The following is a 24034-nucleotide window of genomic DNA, read 5'->3' on the forward strand; positions in this document are numbered from 1 at the left end:
GGGCAGCCACCACTCAGCTGGCTGATGGTCACCATACAGTAAAATGGGCCCAGTATTGCCAGAAAAGTCAGAAATGCAGAATTCTATGTGAAATCTTCCAATTTTTAAATGTTGGTTATTAATTTTAAAAATATTAATACCCTGTACAAGCCCATCAAACTGTATCTGTGGGCCATAGTTAGCCTGAAAGCCACTAGCTTATGACCTTTCTTTAAAGGTCTCCTCTGAGATGATCTGCTCAAGTCTGGTACAACTTTTGCCTGGAGGTGGGGATAAATTTGTTTTGAAGACTGATTTTTATGAGCCCCTTTGCCTTGCAGGACTTCTCCAGACAGGTTATGTTACCTGCAGAGGCTGCCCTGAAGCTCCCTGTGGCCTGGAGACTATGTACAAGAGGAATGGTCTGATGGCTAGCGTGTTGGTCACCTCTGCCACTCCACAGGTACTGAGGCTGCAAGAATCGGGACAGTGGGTAGAGGGGTCTCCTTTCAGCTAACCCAGGCCCCAGCTGAGCCTTGGACAGCGAGGCAGTAGGGCTCTGTGAATACCACCATTCTTAGCACTCCTAAGGCCCCTGGCCATGCCGGGCGTGAGATTTGGGAGGCAGTCAGCCCTGAGGATCAGCGTGTTTTCTGAAGTCGTTCTCTTCAAAGAAAAACAAATACCTGCCCAGTCCAGTTGTAGCAAGTGCCACATTCCATTTTGGTGGCAAGAAGGGATCAGACCTTTCCCAGGAAAAGCTGCTGCTGATTATAAATAAGTCACACACATTCCGGAATGAAGTCAGACAGAAGTCATTCCAACTGGCCCTGGGTTCTTATTTACCTTGCTCAGTGGGAAATGGTTATAAGGACTGGTGGTCTGCAGTGGCCTGGGCTAGGGCCCCTGCTGTGGGGTTTGGGAGTTTGATTTCCACGCTCGGTAATGGCACAGAAGCATGCAGGAGGAGTGGGTGCCATTTGAGGCCCAAGATGCCACCACCCTATTGTGTGTGTAACGCCTGCTCCTCTGACAGATTGGCAAGGCCATACCAGGGTTTGAGCCCACAAGGCCCTCCTCATTATGCTAGGCTTTTGAAGTGATCCTGGGTAACCTGCCAAAAAGTCACAGGAATCAGTTAGTTTCTTATAAACCTTTCAAGAAAATTCGGTGTTTTGATCTCTGGTCCTGAAATCGGGGTAGGTTTAAGTAAAGCTGTTGCTGCAGCAGAATTGTCATTACCCTCATCATCATCACCAATGAATGTATTTGGGGCAGCTTTTGATCAACACGCCCCCTTGTATGATTGTGTGTGTTTGGGGCGGATAAATGGTGTGTCACTGGAAAGTTATAATACCTGAAATCCCAGGAATGGACTCCTTTTTGTAGCTAGAGGAGTCAGACTTCTATTTCCATTTAGAGTGAAGCTTCTTTCTTCTCTGGTCTGTATGTGTATATATGTATATGTGTGTGTGTGTGTGTATATATATATATATTTGAGTGTGTATATATATGTGTATACACATTATACACATTCACACATATATGCTGTGTATATGTACATATATGTGTATCCAGCACAAGGTAAGTACTCAATAAATATTTTTTGAATAAATGAATGAGCAAATGATGAATACATGTATAACTGAAGTGCTCAAATTTTGATGACTGAGTGATACATTTACACCAACATAGCCCCATAATTTGTTGCTTACTATATACCAGGCACTTTTTTGCATGTTCCATAGGCACTGTCTAATTTAATATTCACAATAACCCCATCAGGTGTATATTATTATTTTATCCCTAGTTTATAGATGAGGAAGCTAAGGCACAGACAGGTGAACAAGCTGGCTTGGAATCACACAGCTGCCATGTGGGTGGGGATTCAAAGCCAGGCCTCCCTGACTCTCGAGCCGGTGCTCCTAACCATGACATTATACCATCCAAAAGAAAATCCACCCTGTCACCCTGATATATTCTGCTTTCTGGAAGGTGGGTGTAGAAGTACAGAACGGTTTGTACAGAATTGTCTGCTCAGGATCTACATATGAGACTGGGAGATGGAGTAGACTGCCAATTCCAGCAGCATCAGGAGAAGTCTTTATAACTTTTCAAAAGTTCACTCTGCGTAGGTTCTCCTCAGGGGAGAATGTCCTGTCACTGTGGAACTTTAAAAATAGCCATGCCTGGGCTGGGTGTGGTGGCTCATGCTTGTAATCCCAGCACTTTGGGAGGCTGAGGTGGGTGGATCACCTGAGGTCAGGAGTTCGAGACCAGCCTGGCCAACATGGTGAAACCCTGCCCCTGCTGAAATTACAAAAATTAGCCAGGCGTGGTGGCGGGTGCCTGTAATCCCAGCTACTTGGGAGCTACTTGGGAGACTGAGGCAGGAGAATCACTTGAACCCAGCATGTGGAGGTTGCAGTGAGCCAAGATCACACCACTGCACTTTTGCCCGGGTGACAGAGCGAGACTCCCACTCAAAAAAAAAAAAAAAATAGACATGCCTGAGCTCACCCGAGTCCCCTTGAATCAGCCCTCCTGGGGATGGAGGCAGATTCTGCCAGTTACTTTTTAAGCTTTATTTTATATAACCCGTACTATAGCCCTGGGAAGTAGGTTTAATATCACCATTTTACAGATGATAACTGAGACTCAATAAAACGAAGTTATTTGTCTGAGCACAGACAGCAGCTGGTGTGGAGCTGGCATTTTATCCAGGCCTATCTGACCTCAGAGCTCTTAACCACTATGGTATACTGCTTCTTAAGATCATCTTAAGAGTTTTTGGTATAGTAGACTCATTTTAAAATCTTTTGATGACACAGGCCTATCGAAATCAGCAGGTTTAAGTTCCTGCTCCTCTTTTTAACCTTACATTTGCGGTTGTTGACTATTGGTTTCCCTCACTGGCCTAAAAGCACTCTAGTTTTCAGGAAGATTACAAAGTTTTTCCAGATATAGCCATTTTGGAAAGAGTGAAATAAAGAAGAATTAATAAAAGCATATTCTCTAAATCCCAGTCCAAGATGTTGAGGTTAATGGAAACCACAAAATCCTTCTTCGTGAGCTGAGACGAATAAAATCATTTATGAACAGGGCACAATTTTTGGGCGGTAAGCTTGACTGAGCTTGATGAAGTTAAATTAAAGAGAAAGTATGTTCAACATTCTGGGATCCCCACAGTGTTGAGATTCATGAAGTCAGCCACATTTGAGGAGTTTTAACTTGCCTTTTTATGGGAGACTCCTTCATATACATGCAGGATGCAGAGCGTCCTTAGCACAAAGGACTCTACTAAATATAACTTTCACACCAGCCTCTAAAGCCAGTTGGTTACCTCTCAGCTCATTGGCAAGCAGGCTTTGAATTCCAAGTGCCCTGCATGATAAATAAGCCTTGAGAGCTACTTTCACATTTTGTGTCACAATTTCCTGCAGTGACTTCAAGTAGGAAAAAACCAGGTAATGTTTGAAAGACATCATGAGGCAGATTGTCTCCTCAGGCCTCCTAAGACATGCAGTCCTGTTCTCCCTCAAGGAAGATTGGGCTGTAATTTTTTACCCCACCACTAAACCACTGGCCAGAGAAAGTTAGGGTGTGGCAACTGAAGGTATGTGTTTTGGGGTCGGATAGATACAAAAGTAAGTTTACTTTCTGGCTTTCCCTTTCATAGCTGAGATACCTTGGAAAAGTAACATTGCCTCTACTTCCTTCTCTATAAAATGGGAACAATAATAATTTGTACTTATAGGGCACATGTGAGAAGGAAATAAGATGATACACATGCAGTGCTTAACATGGTGCCTGGACTGGGGTAAAGCTCTAATCAATAGAAGCCATTTTTTATTGTACTATTCCATTGCTCTCCCATCCTGAATTCCGAGGAGGTTTGGGAGGCAGTGATTCCATGTCATATCATTCAGTTGGCACCATCTCTCCCTGCTCTCCACAGGGCAGCAGCAGCTCGGACTCTCTGGAGGGCCAGAGCTGCGACTATGCCAGCAAGAGCTATGATGCTGTTGTCTTCGATGTCTTGAAAGTGACCCCAGAGGAGTTTGCTGTAAGTGAAACAGGGCTGGTGTGGGTGGCTGGGCACCACAGCAGGGCACTAGAGGGAGCCACCACTTAGGCTTTGGGCTCAGATTGGAAACATTCTATATGCCCAGCAGGAGGGGAGTGTTGAGTAAAGTCCGTACCACCCTTTGTGAAATACAATGCAGCATTAAAAAGGAAATTAACTACCCTGAAAGGCTGTACGCTATATATATAAAAGTGAAAGGAGCAGACTAAAGCAACGTTTGTGGAGAACGTGCAATTTAAAAAAATCATGTACAGACTGGGCAAGATGGCTCACGCCTATAATCCCAGTGCTGTGGGAGGCTGAGGTAGGAGGATGGCTTGAGCCCAGGAGTTCGAGATCAGCTGGGCAACATAGGGAGACTGCCTCTACAAAAAATGGAAATAAAAAAATTAGCCAGGTGTGGTGGCACACACTTGCAGTCCCAGCTACTCAGGAGACAGGTGAGAGGATTGCTTCAGCCTGGGAAGTTGAAGCTGCAGTGAGCTGTGATCATGCAACTATATTCCAGCCTGGGTGACAGAGGAAAACCCTGTCTCAAAAAAAAAAAAAATAAAAAAAAGCATGTACAACACACATATGACATGTATTTGCATTTGCATGAGGTCTAGATTTTTTGTTTACATATTCATAAATATCTGGATCTATATAGCCAAACATATTATTTACTGTAGTATTTGGTTATAGATTCCAGGTAATTGGAATTTAATTTTTCTTTTTGTTTATGTATACTTTCTATATTTTTATAACAACCATTTTCTACAATGATAAACAATATTATTTGGGCAATTTAAAAAAATATAAATTAAAAAAAAAGATATATCTTCAACCAATGTGTTGCTCCCGGTCTAACTAAGGGTCTCCACTGTCCCTTGTGGTGGAGCAGTGTTAGCTCCTTGTTTTGCCATGACTTGGTTTCCTCTTTTTGAACTTTGACAGTAGAGGGAGAATATTGATTCTGGGGTGACCTCAAACCTGATTGAGAGCGTTGTCCAAGCGTTGAACTTCTCTCCAGAACCCTGGAAGTGTTTCTAACCCATACCCACGTCTCCTCTACCCTCTTTGGTAAAAGAGGTTTCTTGTCCTCCTGGGTGCCAAGGGAACTAGCTGGGCCCCATGTCATTGCTCTGCCATCATTGGCTTCTTCCATGTTTACTTTGTGCCAGGCCATACTGAGCCTGGCACATGCATCATCTCCTTCAGTGTGTCTGAGGGATCATTTTAAAACCTTCAAACTCTCTAGTGGCTCCCTCCTACTAGAATGAGAACCAGAGTTCCTCCTGAGGCCTCCAGTACTCTCTATGGTCTGGCTAAGCCTCCTCTTCTGCCCCCATCTCTGTGCTCTCCCACTGTCTCTTTCTTCCCCAGGCTCACCTGCATCCTCTGTCCTTTTCTTTTTTCAGTCTTCATGGCTGTTCCTTAGTTGTCTGCTCACTCTGTGTTCAAATGTCTGTCCTTAGGACTTTCACTGGGCTAAAGTAGCATCTTTCCATCATTATCTTTCTCCTTACTCTGCTCTGTTTTTCTTCATAACTCTTACTACTACCCAACATTACATTATAGAATAATTTTTTTTTTTGAGACAGCATCTCATTCCATCACTTAGGCTGAAGTGCAGTGGCACAGTCACAGCTCATAAAAGCCTCAATCTCCCTGGCTCAGGTGATCCTCCTGCCTCAGCCTCCCGAAGTGCTGGTGCTACAGGTGCATACCACCATGCCCTGCTAATTTTTTTGATTTTTGGTAGAGATGAGATCTCACTGTGTTGCTGTGGCTGGTCTCCAATTCTTGGACTCAAGTGATCCTTCCACTCAGCCTCCCAAAGTGCTGGGATTGCAGGCGTGAGTCACCACTCCCAGCCTATATAATAATAAATTTAAATTTCATATCTCTTCCACTGGAATATAAACTTTCTAAGGACGGGAACTTATCTGACTTGTTCACTGCATTTTTTCCCAGTGCCCAAAATATACCTGGCTCATAGTAGGTGCTCAAAACATACGTATTGCCTGAAAGAGTTCAATTCTTTTTTTTTCTTTGTTTGAGACGGAGTCTCGCTCTGTTGCCAGGCTGGAGTGCAGTGGCGGGATCTTGGCTCACTGAAACTTCCGCCTGCCAGGTTCAAGTAATTCTCCTGCCTCAGCCTCCCGAGTAGCTGGGATTATAGGCGCATACCACCATGCCCAGCTAATTTTTGCATTTTTAGTAGAGACAGGGTTTCACCATGTTGGCCAGGATGGTCTCAATCTCCTGATCTCATGATCTGCTCGCCTCGGCCTCCCATAGTGCTGGTTGGGATTACAGGCATGAGCCACCGCACCTGACCAAGAGTTCAATTCTTACAACAACTCAATGAGTCATATCATTAGCTCCCAATTTTCTGATAAAGTAAGGATCCAAGAGATTAATTTTCTTACATGGATTATATAGCCAGGTATTGGCAGAGCCAGGTCTGAAACTCTCATCTCCTAATTACCCATGTAATGCTAGGAAGTAATTATAAGAGCAACTCCTATTTTTGAACACTGATTATGTCTAGGTCTTGTGTTAAATGTTTTACATGCTTTATCTAGTTTACTTTTCATAACAGCTTTATAAATTAGGTATAATTATTATTCCCAATTTACTGATAAGCGAGTCAACACTTAGAGAAGAAAGTCATCTCTTCACACAGATAGTACATGGCACAGCTGGGATTTAAAACCAGGGCTGTCTGACACTGTAGACCAGTGATTTCCAATAGAAATACAATGTAAGCTACATATGCAATTTAAAATTTTCTAGTAATCGGCCGGGCGCGGTGGCTCATGCCTATAATCCCAGCACTTTGGGAGGCTGAGGCGGGTGGATCACCTGAGGTCGGGAGTTCGAGACCAGTTTGATCGACATAGAGAAACCAGGTCTCTACTAAAAATACAAAATTAACTGGACGTGGTGGTGCATGCCTGTAATCCCAGCTACTCAGGAGGCTGAGGCAGGAGAATCACTTGAACCCAGGAGGCAGAAGTTGTGGTGAGCCGAGATTGTGCCATTGCACTCCAGCCTGGGCAAAAAGAGCGAAACTCCGTCTCAAAAAAGAAAAAAAAAATTTCTAGTAACTACATTAAAAAATGAAAGAGGTAAAATTACTTGTAATAATGTTTTATTTAGCCCTGTATATCTAAAATATTATCATTTTAAAATATAAGCAACATAAAATTATTGAAATACTTTATATTCTTTTTCTTTACAAGCTAAGTTCAAAATCCGATGTGTGTGTATGTAAGAGACAAGGTCTCACTATGTTGCCCAGGCTAGAGTGCAGTGGCTATTCACAGGTGCAATTACACCACAGTGCAGTGCCTTGAACTCCTGGACTCAAGCCCTTTTCCTTCCTCAGCCTCCTAAATAGCTCAGACTATAGGCTTGTGCCACTGTACCTGGCTCCAATGTGTATTTTACACTTTATGGTGCTAGCAACATTTCACATGCTCAGTAGTCACATGTGGCTAGTGCTACCATATTGGACAGTGTAACACTAGAGCCTGCACTCTTAGCCACAAAGATGTATTGCCTCTCCTTTAGAGGACGTCATGGATCTCGCAGGCCGATGGCCTAGCTTCTATGTTCTATTTATGTATGTTTACTTGTACTTTTAAGAGTCATGTTTTTTAGCTTCATGAAAGAAGCAATAACGAGGCTTAAAAATCCCTTTCTAGCTGTTTACCCTGTGGAATGGCAGAGAGTTAGACTGCATCATAGAAAAACATTGCCTAACAGGACTCCTTGGTGAGACGCAGGGCCTGGTTTTCTAGCCTCAGCCGTAGGGTATTGCTTGGCTTGCTTCAGGCTGCCTTTCTGAGGCTGGGAAGACTGTAGGGAAGGATGGTGAATACTTTTTGAGGATGCAGTGCTAAAACTTTGGCTGTCCCTGCTGGAGCTAGTATGTCTTCAGCTTACATGTGAAACCAGGTCTCTGGAGTCTTTGGCCTCTGGGAAAGCACTGGAGTGCCTAGGTGTTAGAATTGAACCAGACCAACTGGCATTTTAGTTTCCTGTCTAGTGAAAGAAAAAACCCAGACATGAAAACCCAGTGAAAGAATTATTTGAGTGATTCTGGGAAGATGGTGGTGGCAGTAGCATATTTTTAAATTCTCTCTTAATCCGTATTCCCCCACCGCCCCACTGTGAACATTCAGAACAACTAGATAGCAAACCCTGAAACCCATGAACAAAATTGTAGTAAACCTAGGTGACAAATTATCGTCATCACCCCCAAAATACAAGTGGTTGAATATATACCACCAGCATCCACAAGACCTTCAGGGTATCAGCATCTGTAGAGGAGAAAGCAGAATAAGCACTGGGGTATTTGATAGACTTGAGAATAAGAGAACCCCAAAGTTGTCAATAGGTATTTGCTAGAAAGTTCAGTGGGTCAGGATGGGAATAGCAGCTGAAATTGGCAGGGATTTTGACTATTCAAATAATGGGTGAGTAGAAGGGATCTGTGGAATAGCCATTATGACCTCTTGAAACCAGGCAACTAGGGGGTCCCTTCTAGAATGATGCTGCGTACCTAAGAAATTCAGTAGGGAGTGGAGTCAAAATGATCAGAAAGGATAGAGATAGTTGTGGCAAAAGATGATCTAAGAGTGTGTGTGTGTGTGTGTGAGTGAGAGAGAGAAATCTCAAGAAATAGTGGCTATGGTGTTGAACACTACATGAAAGCAACCTAAAACAGCTGTGTGAAGTTAGAAAAGGTACTCTGAACCATATTGCCCTGTAAAAGCTCAGGAAAACTAATTTTGCATAAAAATAAGCAACAGGAAATTATTGCTGTCAAATCTCATTCAAAGTTATTGTACAAAAAAAGAGACAAGAATCCCTATAGACAATGAAAGCATGCCACAAAACAGACAAAACCTGTAACTGTTTATTTTTAAATGAGCTAAGAGATGTTGAGATCACACATGAAGAACATAAATCAGAAATACAAAAATCTCAGAAATGAGATGACAGAACTTAGGGAAGACTTAAAAGAATTCTTTTGGAAATGAAGATTGAACTAGAAGGAACACAGGAACACATAAACATAACAGAAAATGCCTAAGGGAGGAAACTTTTTCACATGAAAATAAATGAAGAAAGAATAAGACTTTGGGGAAAAGTGACAAATACTCATGATAGCCAAAGAACATCCAACATACAGACAATAGGAATGCCTGAAAGCAGGGAACAAAAAGGCAAGGGAACTTCACAAATAATTGAAACTAAAATTTAGGAAAATGTTAATGAAATAAAAAAAAAAAAAAGATTTGAAACCGCCTATTGAAAGAGCACACCATGAAGCCGAGAATGTCAACCCTAAATGGTCAATACTAAAGACATATTTTTTTTACAAACTACTGGGTTTTAAAGGAAAAAAAATTATTTGGGCATTTAGGCAAAAACAGCAAATGACATATACAGGAAATGATTAGATTGCCATCAGTCTTTTTTGACAGAAACATGTTTTTGCCAAAAGGAAATGGAATTACATAATTAAGGAAAGAAAGAAAATGTGAGCCAAAGAATTTATAATATATCCAGCAAGACTGACTTTAAAGTATAAAGGACACAAACAAACTGTTGTGAACATGCAAAGGCCTCAGAATTTTATTCCCCTGAGCCCTTCCTGAGGAATCTATGAGAGAATGAATCTTAGATAATGAACATAATTAGAGAACCATCACTATAAAGACAGAGAGCAGTAAACATGCAATTACTTGTGGAATTAAGACTGAATGAGGGTTAAAGGTAGAGGGTATAGTTTGTAATGAATGTATGCCCAGATGGTAGATATAGTATGACTATAGGATAAAGTAAATGAAAACTTACGGGATTCTGGAATCCTAGTATACTCTATGTCCTTGAGACCAAGATTTTCAAAATAGAAGAAAGGAGATACAGATATAATACAGAAGAGGTTAAGTAAGTTTTTAAAAATGCCCTGAATTTGAATTGGAAATATTAGTATGAATTCTGCATTGTGGTCTTGAAATAGCATTTCTTACTAAAAGAACCCATGGCTTCCGGAGAGCTGGTTGATTCCAAGCCTGGGAAAGGACATGTTCAAGATGAGCCTGGTACATCTTCCCAGTACCCAGTGAGGAAGCTGTCAAGGAATAGGAGGGTTTGTGGCAAACAGACTCAAGAGCTAGCTAGAAGAAGCTCCCATTGCCCCATCATGGCACAATTTGAGCTTCAAAAGGATAATAATTGCAAATGATTGAAACTCATCAAACAATGGGTCACCTTTTGATGATAATGGGGCAGTTTATAATCTTAAAAACTGGTAAATATGAGGAAAGAATCAAGCATTTGTCCTACCTTTTACTTTTGAACTAACTACACTGGATAACCAAACAGTAGATGAGGGAAAGTGTCTATTAAATTATTCAGTTAAGAAAAGGAAAAGAAATGAAAGAATTGGAATATCATCATTTTGTAACCCCAGTGAATGAAAATATCTAAGCAGTGAACATCAGTAGCCACTAACATTACAAAAGGAGAGCCATTGTGTGCCTCCTGATGAAGCAGTGTGCCGCCACCTGCGGTCTTGCCAAAGGGATGCACCTGTGTCTGATGAAGTCCCTGGGTCCAGCTGCTGATTTGCAGACATACCAAGAATGGAAGAACACATTGACCTGCTCCATAAGTGTGGAGAACTTATGGCTTGGATTCTTCAGCAGATGTATTACAAGGAATATAAAGGGATGGAGAGAATATTTGTAGATTAAAAGAGATTTAAAAAGTACATATCGGCTGGTGCAGTGGCTCACACCTGTAATCCCAACACTTTGGGAGGCTGAGGTGGGCGGATCACAAGGTCAGGAGTTTGAGACCAGCCTGGCCAATATGGTGAAACCCCGTCTCTACTAAAAATACAAAAATTAGCCAGGCATGGTGGCACACACCTGTAATCCCAGCTACTCAGGAGGCTGAGGCAGGAGAATCGCTTGAACCCAGGAGGTGGAGGTTGCAGTGAGCCGAGATTGCGCCACTGCACTCCAACCTGGGTGACAGAGCGAGACTCCATCTCAAAACAAACAAAAAGTACGTATCAGGTTGAGCATGGTGGCTTACATCTGTAATCCCAGCACTTTGGAGGTTGTGGTGGGAGGATTGTTTGAGGCCAGGAGTTAGAGATCAGCCTGGGCAACAGAGCTAGACTCCATCTCTACAAAAAATTAAAAAGTTAGCTGGGCATGGTGGCTTATACCTGTAGTTGTAGCTTCTCAGGAGGCTGAGGCAGGAGGGATCACTTGAACCCAGAATTTTGAGGTTAGCTCACTAGGTATGATCACACCACTGCATTCAAGCCTGGACAACAGGTAAGACACTCTCTCTAAAATAGGTAGGTAGGTAGGTAGGTAGATAGCACTTACCAAATTTTTAAAAAAGTGGACAGGACTACCCTGTGATGTATAGGTGTATATACTTGAGTGATTAAATTATTTAAAAAACTTGAAGAAAGTCAGGATAATGGTTACTTTTGGTGGGAGAGAGACTTGTGATTGGGACAAGTCACATTGAAGAACTTCCGGGGTGGCTCTTTTATTCGTTTTGATTGTGCCGAAATATACATAATATAAAATTTACTATCTTAACATTTTTCGGTGTACAGTTCAGCAGTGTTAAGTACATTCACAGTGTCATGTAACCAATTTCCAGAACTGCTTTCGTCTTGCAAAATGGAAACTCTGTATCCATTAAACAACTACCCATTCCCCCTCCTCCCAACCCCCAGCAACCACTACTCTACTTTCTGACTCCATGATTTTGACTCTTCTAGTTACCTCGTATAAGTGGAGTCATATAGTATTTGTCTTTGTGACTTTTCTGTAGATTTGACTTTCTGTTTTATTTTGAGACAATCTCACTTACTCCCAGGCTGGAGTGCAGTGGTGCGATTTCGGCTCACTGCAACCCACTCCTCTTGGGTTCAAGCAATTCTCTTGCCTCAGCCTCCTGAGTAGCTGGGATTACAGACATGCACCACCACACCCAGCTAATTTTTGTATGTTATATTAGAGACAGGGTTTCACCATGTTGGCCAGGGTGGTCTCGAACTCCTGACCTCAAGTGATCCGCCCTCTTCAGCCTCCCAAAGTGCTATGATTACAGGTGTGAACTACTGTGCCCAGCCTGGTTTGACATTTTTTAAAATGAAAAGTTAAAAAAGCTTTAAATAAGTTACTGCTAGATTAATTTTCAAAAGGAACAGAACAGTTCCTAGGCCCATCCCCTGACTCTTTTCTAAATTGCCAGACACGGGCATTCTGTGGTTCTGTGAGTCAAAGCAGGAATAGATCTTTGGAGCTGATTACTCTGTTCTGTGCGCCCTCCTGGCCATGCATTGGTGGAGTGGGGTAAAGCCAACAGCTTTTTTTGTTTGTTTATTTGGGGTCTGGAAGACCCTTACATTTAAGGTTGAGGCTGGGAAGAGAGGATTTAGTCAGCCACTGTTAGAGAGGAGAAATACTACATTTAACATATGCAAAAAACTTTTTTTTTTCCTTTTGGCTAACCAAGTAGCATTTCCCTTAAAAGCCTGGGTGTTTAGAGGGTCCTGGACTAGGAGGAAGGAGGAGATGGGAGAAGGCTTAAGGAAGCCATTGCCAGGTGACTAGCTTGACTGGACATCCTATGTTAATGCTTTATTTCTCAAAATAAGGATAGGCCATTAAGAGACTTACGAGTGTTCTCACTCAGCCCCACTACTGGCCGGATTTGCTGCTTGGAAACGAGAGTGGGAGGCTCCTTGTCTCATGTTTCTGTTGAGGCTGTAACATACCCCTAGAAAATGCCTTTTCTCTCCAGGAAACCAAGGTACCTCTCCTGAGGGAGGGACAGGGCGCTGAGATGGTCCCGAGAGCTGGCTATGAAGTGTGACAGGACCTGACCTCACCTCTTACCCCAACCCCATACCCATACTTCCCACCCCCCTTTTTGGTAAAGCTGAGTGGCCTTGAGGGTTCAAACTTCCAGGGAAGGATTACTCATCAGCGACCTCTTTAACATACGTTTGGCTTTTTAGTAAAATGGCATGAAATCGATAACCTGATGATCTTTGTAAGTATCTCGTATCAAAATATCCTTGCTCTAGATACTGTATCTTTTTTGGTCAGAATTGAAAGGATAGAAATAGAGATTCTTCTGAAACCTCATTATGTATTTCGGACTAGCTAGTCTAAGTCTGGTGACCTCTGTTGTTGTTTGTTTTGAATAAAACACCTGAACACATTTTCTGACTTATGGTCTGAGCAGAGAGCAGAATATTTGAAACTTGGGCCATCCAAAAAATGTGAAATGTAAGGTCACTGCTTTAATAAATCATCTGGAAATTCAGTAGCAAACCCTAGAACTGGTGGCAGGATGGAAAGGAAGTTTTCTCATTTTCACATTAGCAGACTTTTGGTTCTTTTCCTAAATGACATTGCAAACATCCTGCCGGTTCTCCCGGATAGGGTGTTAACTTGAAGTGCAGGGGAGATTTCCAAGGTCCTCTGAGCTTTCAGGTCAAATCTCCTGTCTTTACAAGGCCTTTCTGTTCCCCAGGATGGCAGACTTAATCCAAATATGAGAAGCACTTGGCTAACAATCTTGATGGATCTGGCAGAAGAAATGCCAGTCTGTTTGCACTGCTCAGGACATAGTTCTGAGCCATGGAGCTCTAGGCCAAACATAGACCTATAGGCCTTCAGGGCTTACTGGCCACTCAACACCCAGATTATGAGGGCCAGATACATTATGCTGATGTCAAGAGTCTCCTTGACATCAAGAGGTGTTGGGTGGAAACTGGAGGCGGAAGAGCTCAGATTCCGCTCCAGTGCTTCCTTATTCCTGGTCCTCTCTCCCACCTCTCAGCCAGGCTGGTGGCAGCATCTCACCCGTTTCCATGAAGAACACTAGCTCCGCTCCTGGGAGAGTACAAAGAGGCTCTCCACTGAAGCCAGCTGCATGTTTTCCTCTCCACTCTGCCTGAGGATGGTCTGCTTTGGCCTGTATCCCGTGCTTCTCAGGAACCCAGTGACCTTGGACCACCTTTGAGTGTGTTGCCATTTTTCTCCAATATATTCTTAATACAAGGGTTTTTACTGGCTCAGTGGATTTTAAACATGTTCTTTAGAGCAACCTCAGTGCATGGATATTCAACCAAATTAATGGTCCCTTATTTGCTAGCTTATGTATTGGTCAGGAACCGTAAGTTCACATGCCAGTACATGAGCCCATCTGTGTGGCTTCTGTTTTGACACACACACACACACACACACACACCCTTACACTCAACACTCATTCTCTCTCACACACATACACTTTCATATACACGCACACACGTACACCCTCACACATACACACACTTATACGCTTACACTCACACTCACACAGTCACACACACCATATACTCACACACACACACACACACTCAGATACACACACATAAACACACTGTCTTATGTGTTTATTGAGCATCTGTCAGGTGCCAGGAACGCTACCTCTTGTCTTGAATTTTCACCGAGATCCCATAAAATAGGGATTATTGTCATCATTTTCTAGATGTGGTACCTGACTGAGAGAGATTGTGTGTCAAAGAGAACATTGCCGTTAAGTGACAGTGTCCAGACACACACCCAAGCCCTGTAGACTCCAGAGCCCATTTGTTCCCTGTATCATGTCATCCTGGATGGCCTGTGTTCAATGGACAGAGTGTCTTCTCACATTAAAGGCATCCAAAGGTCTTCAGCTCTCCTCTCCCTGGCGTGTCACAGAGGCATCTCTTAACTGACATCTGGCATCCCATGTGACATGGAGGTAGGTGGATCATGTGAAGTCAGTTCAGTTCATGCCTTGGTCTGAAAAATGGTCAGCATGATGCTTCCTGTTGCTGTCACCAGATGAGGTTCTTATGATGGGCACAGCCTTTTAACCTGATGTGTGTCTTCTCTATTGATGACGTTGCTGCATCTTAAGCCGGCTGTGGTGAAGGACTAGTTTTTTCCATTTGCAATAATTTGAGGACAGATACTTAAAATGTATATAATGGAAATGTCATGGTCATGTAAAAAATTGCTATGCAAGTTCCAAATGCTTGCTCTCAGCTTCTGTACTTCTCTCATTGTGGGCTGGTGGAATAAACAGTTTGTTGTCCCGTGCTGGTCTGTGGCGCGTCTTGAATAGCACTCTGCCATATAATTTAGGGGCAGTATCAATGACTTCAGAAGAAAAATATAATTTCTATAAGCCACAGCTTTAAAATGAACTTAATTTATAGTAATAGTGTTTCTGTTTAGCATTCTAATTTTAAATATTGTTTCTACAACTTTAAAAAATTACAAAAGTAGTTCATGCTTGAAATACAAATTCAAATAGTATGAAAATTTTCAAATAAAACTGTTCCCTTTTCTCCCAGGCCCACCACCCAAACAACTTTTATCAATTCCTAAATTGAAAGTTCATCTCACATTCAAGAAAGAAGGGTGTGGATCAGAATTTATGAAGAGGGGGAAGGGATGGGAGAGGCATTTCAGAAATGTATCCAATTTTTTACTCTATTTGGTCTTGTTTTTTATCTCAAAGGGGAAAGTATAACTTTTATGAGTATATATGACTCTGTATAAAGTAACATGACAGTTATCTTTGATGTACAGTATTTTCTAAAATTGATTCTCTTTTGTTGCAGAGCCAGATTACATTAATGGATATACCTGTGTTTAAAGCTATCCAGCCGGAGGTCTGTACTTTGTCTTTCTACTTTTCTATTCATGCTGTGGGTGGGCAGCGAGGATTTAGCCAGCCACTGTTAGAGTGACTCCGTTTCTCAGTTTCTCTCTTGCGGGCTCTATAAATGCATGTTATCCATTTAAACCCCATTCTATTCTTGATGGTGCTCATGTTTTTGAGCCCAGTATTTGGATTTTCCAGAGAATGTCTCCCGTCTGGCCTACTCTGGCAGGGCTGGGAGCAGTTGGTACCCACAGGACTCCACGCCTGAGAGTCAGGTCTTAACACCCTCATTCCTTTTCCCAGGCTCCTCCTGCTGAAAATGTTTGCTTTCAAGAAGTGATGTGAGGGAACATTTTTCTGGAAAGTTCTCTTTTTGTTCATCCCAAATTCTGGTGGTTGCCTTGTTTCTATTTTTGAAACCAGTTGCCGTAGCAAACATATACATATTTACATTGAAAGCATATATGGGTCAGGTGTGGTGGCTCACACCTGTAATCCCGGCAATTTGGGAGGCCTAGGTGGGAGGATCGCTTGAGATCAGGGGTTTGAGACCAGCCTAAGCAAAATAGTGAGTGTCAAAAAAAAAAAAAAGCATATGTACATTTTTAGAAACAGCATATTCAATAAAGGGTAAAAAGTTGATTTTGGTCTTAAAAAAATTCCTGGAAATGTTTGGCAATTGATAACAAGGTTTTGGTTATTTTACCCAGGGTGCGTGTGTGTGTGCGCGTGTGAGATCAGGTAAACAAAAATCCATTTCAAAGTAGCTGAATAGGGAGGCTGAGGCAGGAGAGTTGCTTGAACCCGGGAGGTGAAGGTTGCAGTGAGCCATGGTTGTGCCATTACACTCCAGCCTGGACAAAAGAGCGAGACTCTGTCAAAAAGAAAAAAAAAAGTAGCTGAATAGGCTGAAGAGGAATTTATTACAAGGATAAAGGGGCACTTTACAGAATTCATGGGGTGAGTTCAGGCATCCAGAGAGCCACCAGGACACAGGCAGTCCCTACTTCCTGCTCCACTTTTACCTCTCCTTCTCCTGCTTTCTTGTCTGATTTGACCTGATTTGGCCTTTCCAAAGGGCCCACGTTTACATGATCTTTAAGTCACCGCCCCAGACTAGGACCAGCAGATTTCAGTCCAGGCCAGCATAGTCATGTGTCCAATGCTGGTCCAGTCACCTAAGGCCAAGAGTATGTGGTCAACATGGGCAAACACTGAGGGACCCAGCCTTGTGAGTGAGGTTCAGACCTCAGAGGAGAGGAGTGTGGTTGGGGAGATAGATCAAAAAGTGCTGCAACTAGGGTGTGAATTCCAGAATACTCTTAACTTAATGCCTTTCTTCTTACAGAACTGTGACTGTTAAGACTTGACAAAGAGCATATCTTAACACAAAGTCACAGTGTTCAAGCCTTCCGAGAGCTGGCACCTAGTCTACTAAAAATTAGGAGGAAACTAGTACCACTAGCTTTGTTCAGCATTTATGTGAAGACGTGGCAGTTATTTGTATTATTGTGTGTGTGTGTGTGTGCTTGTGTCTGTGTGTTGTGTTCATTAGGGTTGGGGAACAGAGCTTTGTTTGCTTTTTTTGAATTGGCTGACTTCCATTCTTTTTCTGTTTTGTTCTAATGTGGTATGATCCATTCTTTCTAATCAAAAACAACATCAAATCACTGCCTCTTGAAGCCTTTTGGTAGAATAGGTGTGTGATGGTTGCCTTAGTTCTCAGCTGAAGCTGTTTCTGATTATGTTCTCTGCTTAGCTCTGATCTGGAGCAGTTTAGACATTTAGGGCTTTATTCTTCATCCGAACATCAAGGAGGGCAGCCCACCTGCCGTGAGCCCTGAACCTGCATGTGCCCAGGAGACTGGGATCCTTGCCAGGCTGCTGGAAGGAGGGAAGCGGGTGGGGGCTTCTTCCTCTTCAGAGGCATAGGCAAGGCCAGACCAAGACTTTTCCCCAGGGTGCTGCCGTTTGGAAGGTACCTCATCAACACATATCTTAGTTCAAGTTGTGACAAGACGTTAGAGTGGAGATGTTTTGTTTTCAAGACTGTAGTTTGTAGCAGTGGTTCTTAATCGTGGCTGCACATCAGAATCACCTGGACAGTCTTGGAAAGATGGGGGTACCCAGAGTCCCCTCCCCAACACTCCCCCACAGACCATTGAATCTGAACTTAAATCTCTTGATGGGGGTCTGAAACCTAATCAGCCCTATTTTGTAAAAGTTTCCCAGGTAATTCTGAGGCAGAGTGAGGATTCAGAACTAGTTGCTTTAAGGTATCTGGAGAAACCCCAGACTTGAACATTTTGGATCTATAACATGTTAGCTAAAAATGAAAGAGTTTGCTCCTCATTGTCAAAACTGTGGTCAAAGGAAGCACCCTGGGAGCTGCCCCAGCTTTTTTGCTGATGTTATTATCATTAGCAGACTGAAAACTGAAAATTTTCCTCTTGGGGATGCCTGCCATGTTGTGGCTGGACCACCCCAGAGTTGGAAGGGCATGAATAAAGTACAATTTTAAGTATGCAGAGGCCAGCATCTGAGAGCAAGATGGGTGCTGTGAGTGACCTAGGCTCCCAGGAGATCAGGAAACTTGTAGACTAGTGCCTTTCAACCCTGGTTGTGTATCAGCATCCACTTGGGAATTCTTTAAAAAAATGACAAATGCCTAGGCTTCAGCCTTAGAGATTCTAAATGCTTTGGTTTAGAGTGTGACTCAGGAATCTGCTTTTGACTGGGCACCCTAGTGGGTTCCCAGTTGGATGAGAACCAGGGATGTAGTGATTGTAAGACTGATAGCAATTTGCTTTGTGAAATCCTAATTTTCTAATTTCTAATTTTCTTATGTAGTGATTGTAAGACTGATAGCAGTTTGCTTTGTGAAATCCTAATTTTCTAAAGATTTTTTCTTGCCTAGTTACTAAGATTACCCTTAATTCAGCCCACAGAGGTAAGAAGAAGAATATTAACCATGGACCCTGTAGCCAGTACCTGAACCAGGCCTGTCTGAGCCCTGACCCTAGAGCTCAAGCTCTCAGCCCCTGTTGCATGTGGGTGTAGCCTGACTCCTGCACTGCACAGTGGGCTTTTACCTCTTTTGATGTGGAAACAGCCATCTTACCAGGCTTCCATTGTGTAAGCAATATAGTTTATGAATATATTCCTAGGCTGTTCAGATCCTTCACAACTGGAGAATTGATCCTGGCTGGGTCTAGATATGGTGATTTGGACTTCTGGGGTTGTCCTGGAAGACATCAGCCACTTCCTAGCTGGTCATTTTCCCACCCTGGCTCAGGTTTCTGCTTTCCCATCATGCTGTTTGCCAACTCTGTGCTTATTAATGAGGAGATGGGGGTATTTAGCTTGAAAAAAGAAGGTACCTGAGGGACATGATTCTTGTCCTTGGAGATCTGAAAGACTTTGAGCAAGCTATGAGGAGTTATGGTGAGACCTGGATACTTTTGGATGGTATTCGGGATGGTCCTGGAAGAAGAATGTTCCAGGTGGTGGGATTAGCATGCACAGAGGGTGTGGTCAAGGACATTTGCTTTGATGGAGGAGTAGGGGAGATTTGAACATAAAGGCTTCTAAAGCCCTCCCTGCCATGGGGGTCCTTGAGTTTCTGGTGCTTGTCTGGAGGGCAGCTCCCAATGATGGAGTGGTGGGCAACACCCTTGCCCAAGCAGACCCTTGCCTCTGTGTCCTTGCTTGGCTCCCTAGCCCTCTGACCTAAGCCCCGAATGCCCAATGGCTCACCGCGCACAGGGTTGAAAAGGGGTGGGTGCTGATGTGGACTGTTGCTGGGTAGCCTGGGCTGTTTACATTTTCCTGAGCATTTACTGTGTGCAGGCTCTAGGCTAGGCTCCTTAGATGTAGGGTCTCATTTAATCCGCATCACAGTCTTATGATGTACCTGCTGTTATTGTCTTTGTTTTATATATGAGGAAGCTAAAGCTCAGACATGTTAAGTATTATAACTTAGTCCATGATTACTGTATTAGTCCTCTGTTGCTATGTAACAAATTACTCCCACACTTAGCAGCTTAAAATAATAAGCATTTATCTCTCACAGTCTCTGTGGGTGAAGAATCCAAGAGTGACTTAGCTGGGTGGTCCTGGCTCAAGGTCTCTCAGGAGGTTGTAGTCAAGATGTTGGCTGGGACTGTAGTCATCTGAAGGCTTGAGTGGGGATGGAAAGTCTGCTTCCAAGGTGGCTTGTGCACAATGCCTAGCTGTTGGCAGGAATCCTCTGTTCCTTGCCATGTGGAACTGTTCAGAGCCACTGAGTGTCCTCATGGCATGGCAGTTGACTTCTCCTAGAATGAGTGACCCAAGAGAACAAGACAGAAGCCAGCAAGGACTTTTGTGACCTGGCTCAGAAGTCACATACTGTCATTTGCACAGTATCCTATTAGTATCACAGATCAGCCCTCTTCACCAAGGGGGGCACTATACAAGAGCTGGACACCAGCAAGTAGGAAGTGGGGGACCCCTTGGAGACTGCCTACCACAGGCCTCAGGTCAGAAGGTCAAATACAGTCAGTCTAACTCCAGAACTTTCACAGTTCTGCCTCTGCCAGTGCCCCAGCTATGTGACCTTGGGTAAGTCACGTCACCTCTCTAAGTTTTGGTTTCCTCGTTCATAGAGTGGCGATAGGAAGAGTACCTCCGTCATAGGGTTTATTTGGAGAATGAAATGAGATAATGCATATAGAGTACTTAGCACAGAGGCTGGAACCTGGTAAAACAACATCAACCATTTTTGAATGTGTAGTGCATACCAGGCATTGTGTTGAGCGGTTAAAGTCTTTATTCAGAGTTTGCTGCTATTATTACTATTGTTGTTGTTGTTGTGGCTGTGACTGTGGTTGTCACCCACCAGTTTCCCTTTATGTCAGTCTCTGGCTTGCTCTAGATACATGCCTTCCTGCCTCAGCCCCCTGCCCTGCTGTTCTCTTGTCTTCCTGCCTCTCAGTTCCCCTTCCTCTCCTTCTTATTCTTTTAAAATATTTCTTCTTCTTCTTCTTCCTCCTCTTCTCCTCCTCCTCCTCCTCCTCCTTCTTCTTCTTCTCCTCCTTCTCCTTCTCCTCCTTCTCCTTCTTCCTTCCTTTCTTTCTTTCTTTGTTTCTTTCTTTCTTTCTTTCTTTCTTTCTTTCTTTCTTTCTTTCTTTCTTTCTTTCCTTCCTTCTTTCTTTCTTTCTTTCTTCCCCCTCCTTTTTCTTCCTTTTCCCCTTCCCCTTCTCCTTCTTCTCTTCTTTTCTTCTTCTTCTTCTTTTTTTTTTTTTTTGAGGTGGAGTTTCGCTCTTGTCGCCCAGGCTGGAGTGCAGTGGCGTGATCTCGGCTCACTGAAATCTCTGCCTCCCGGGTTCAAACAATTCTCCTGCCTCAGCCTCCCAAGTAGCTGGGATTACAGGCACCTGATACCACAACCGGCTAATTTTTGTAATTTTAGTAGAGATGGGGTTTCGCCACATTGGCCAGGCTGGTCTCGAACTCCTGACCTCAGGTGATCTGCCCGCCTCGGCCTCCCAGAGTGCTGGGATTACAGATGTAAGCCACTGCGCCCAGCCCTATTCTTTTTAAACATTTCTTATTGTTAACAATTTTGAATAGATATGTGTATGCACATACTGGGTTTATATAGGAAGAGTGGTAAAATGAACCTTTGTATACCTGTTACCTAGATCCAACAATTGCCATCTTTGCTTCATTTACCTCTTTTTTTCTTTTTATTTATTCCTGGAAATTTTGAAAGCAAATGCCTAACATCCTATTATTTCCCTCCTTCAAACTTCAGATGTAGCTCTTTAAAAAGTTATTTTCTACCATAATCACAATAGCATTATCACACTTAACAAAATTAGCAGTAATTCTTTAGCATCAAATTGGGGGAATTTCAAATTTCCCCAATTGTCTCAAAAACAAACAAAACCCACTAATAGCAGTGACAATTCCAGGGCCTGCACGTTGCTTTTGGTTGGTTGTTACTTTTCTCAAATTCCTTTTTATTCTAGTGTAGTCCATCCTCCCTCTCCTCCCTCATGTGCTTAACTTATTGAAAGATTAGTCGCACTGCGTAATATTCTAAATTGTAAATATTCTGCTTCTTCTTGGTGGTTTAACTTGTTCACTTGTCGCCTATTTTCTTTCAACTAGAAGTTAACCCAAGAGGCTTGATTGGATTTTGGGTCAGTCTTTTTGGGAAGAGTGTGTCCTAGGTGGTGCTGGGTACTTTGTATCACATGTCACATTAGGAGACACCCAGTTGTTTTGCTCTGTGTCATGTGAAGATTTATTGATGGGTTCAGGTGGTGACTGTTTTATTCCTTCATTGTAAAGTTCCCCATCTACCTTTTACCTAATTATTTCATCTGTCAATGATCTTTGCCTGAATTGAGTATTTTATTGGTCCTAGCAAAATGGTGACTTTTCTCTCTTTTTTTTTTTTCCTTTTTCAGAGACAGAGTCTTGCTCTGTCACCTAGGCTCTAATGCAGTGGTGTGGTCATAGCTCACTGCAGCCTCAAACTTGTGGGCTCAAGCCATCCTCTGCCTCAGCCTCCTGAGAATCTAGGACTACAGACATGTGCCACCATGCTTGGCTAATTTTTAAAAAATATTTGAAGAGACGTATCACTGTGTTGCCTAGGCTGGTCTTGGACTTCTGGCCTCCAGCAGTTATCCTGCCTCAGCCTCCCCAGTAGCTGAGATTACAGGCATGAGCTGCCATGCCTGACTCTTATAGCTGAAATTCTTAAGAAGAATTTTTCCTCATCAGCTAGGGCTACTTGTACATACTTAATTCTTTCCTTTTAATTATCAATTTTCAGAGTAAGCAGGTGGTGCCCCACTTACCTTTAATGGTGACTTGTGGATGTGTAACTGCTTTGTTTTGTTTTTGGTGAGCAGTCTGTCTCCTCCATCATAATGAACTTGTGGATATTTATTATACGTCCTGTGTGTTTCAGTCAGTTATAGTCACCATTCTTTTTGGTATACAAATTGTCCTGTCTTTGACCAGTTGGATCCCTTTTATGTTGGCTCCTGTATCTTTTTAATGTGATCCCATTCATTTTTGATCACTTCCCTGCTTTTTGGCCCAACAAGATCCCTAGGGTTATGTTGTATATTTTCTGCTGCAGACCTGGAATTAGGCATTCCTTCAGGGGGTTTCTTTTAGTGGGGAATAATATTTAGAAACCATAATCTGGGTGAAGACTGCTTAGTATTACTGGGTTGCCATTGCTTTTAGGCCTTTGCCATGGACAGAGCTAGTAAACCGTTATTTTTTAAAAGGAAAAAGTCATGAGTTCATAGTTAGGGTAGATGATATTATTTCTCCATAATTCTTCCTTCTCACCTTACTCCTTGTCATACCTTCACTGTGGGTGGTGTATATCTCCCCACCCTATTGACTTTGGGCTTGGCCCTGTGACTTGGTTTTGCCCATGGAATGTGGGCAGCATGGCAGTGTGCAGATCTGAGCTGAGCTGCTGAGAGGCGTGGCAAGCTTCGGCCAGCTGTCTTGGAACTTCCCTTCTCCATGATGTACCGGTAACTGTTGCTTGTTTATCTTCAGTCCCCAAATGAGGACATTACAGTTGACCTGAACTGACCCAAAGTCTAGATTCCACACTGAGACAAGCCAAAGCCAACCTGGCAGAGCTGAGCTGAGCTGCATCATCTACAGACCTATGAGCATGAAATAAATGTTGCTGTTGTGAGCATCTGAGATTTGAGGATTGCTCGTTATACTACATTATCTTGTAAAAATTTGACTAATATAGTACTGATCTTTCCAATTCAAATATAACATTATAGAGTTGTTACTTAATTCCCTTGATATTTATATATTTTATTTTACAGTGACAATTTTGGTTCCTAGCAACATTACTTACTTTATATTATCCCATCATATATATGTAAAATACTTTAAAAATAATAATACGAATATTACTACTAAGCAGTAGACTACTGGTCAAATTTTAACATTTTCTTGCAGTTAGTTCTTTTACTTCTTGTCTTCTCTCTTTCCTACTACTTATATACCCAAGTAGGCCTCTCCCCTGGACTTTTCCCTTAAAGGTCTTTGGAAGCACCAGGACAGAAAAGGAGGGTTATGCTAATTTGGTTCTAGAGGGTCTGCATACTGAGATACCCTGTTGTAATCCCAGTACCTGGAACACAGTACATAATAAATATTTGTTGAATGAGTGGAGTGTGA

The 24034-nt window shown here is 42.7% G+C and overlaps 1 protein-coding gene across 18 annotated transcripts in view; it reads left to right on the forward strand.

The window, feature by feature from the left end:
* RALGPS1 (Ral GEF with PH domain and SH3 binding motif 1) overlaps positions 1 to 24034 on the forward strand; it is a 307580-nt gene that overhangs the window by 47273 nt on the left and 236273 nt on the right. For all 18 annotated transcript variants that reach the window (XR_008668562.2, XM_031014342.3, XM_031014340.3 and 15 more), the window contains exons 2-4: positions 321 to 442; positions 3938 to 4045; positions 15768 to 15818. Coding sequence is in view for 17 of the 18 variants with exons in the window: in XM_031014342.3 (XP_030870202.1) it covers positions 386 to 442; positions 3938 to 4045; positions 15768 to 15818 (216 nt within the window). In the remaining variant the exon portion in view is untranslated. The remainder of the gene's footprint in view (positions 1 to 320; positions 443 to 3937; positions 4046 to 15767; positions 15819 to 24034) is intronic.

This window comes from Gorilla gorilla, chromosome 13 (assembly GCF_029281585.2).
Source record: "Gorilla gorilla gorilla isolate KB3781 chromosome 13, NHGRI_mGorGor1-v2.1_pri, whole genome shotgun sequence".
NCBI classification, from domain to species: Eukaryota; Metazoa; Chordata; class Mammalia; order Primates; family Hominidae; genus Gorilla; species Gorilla gorilla.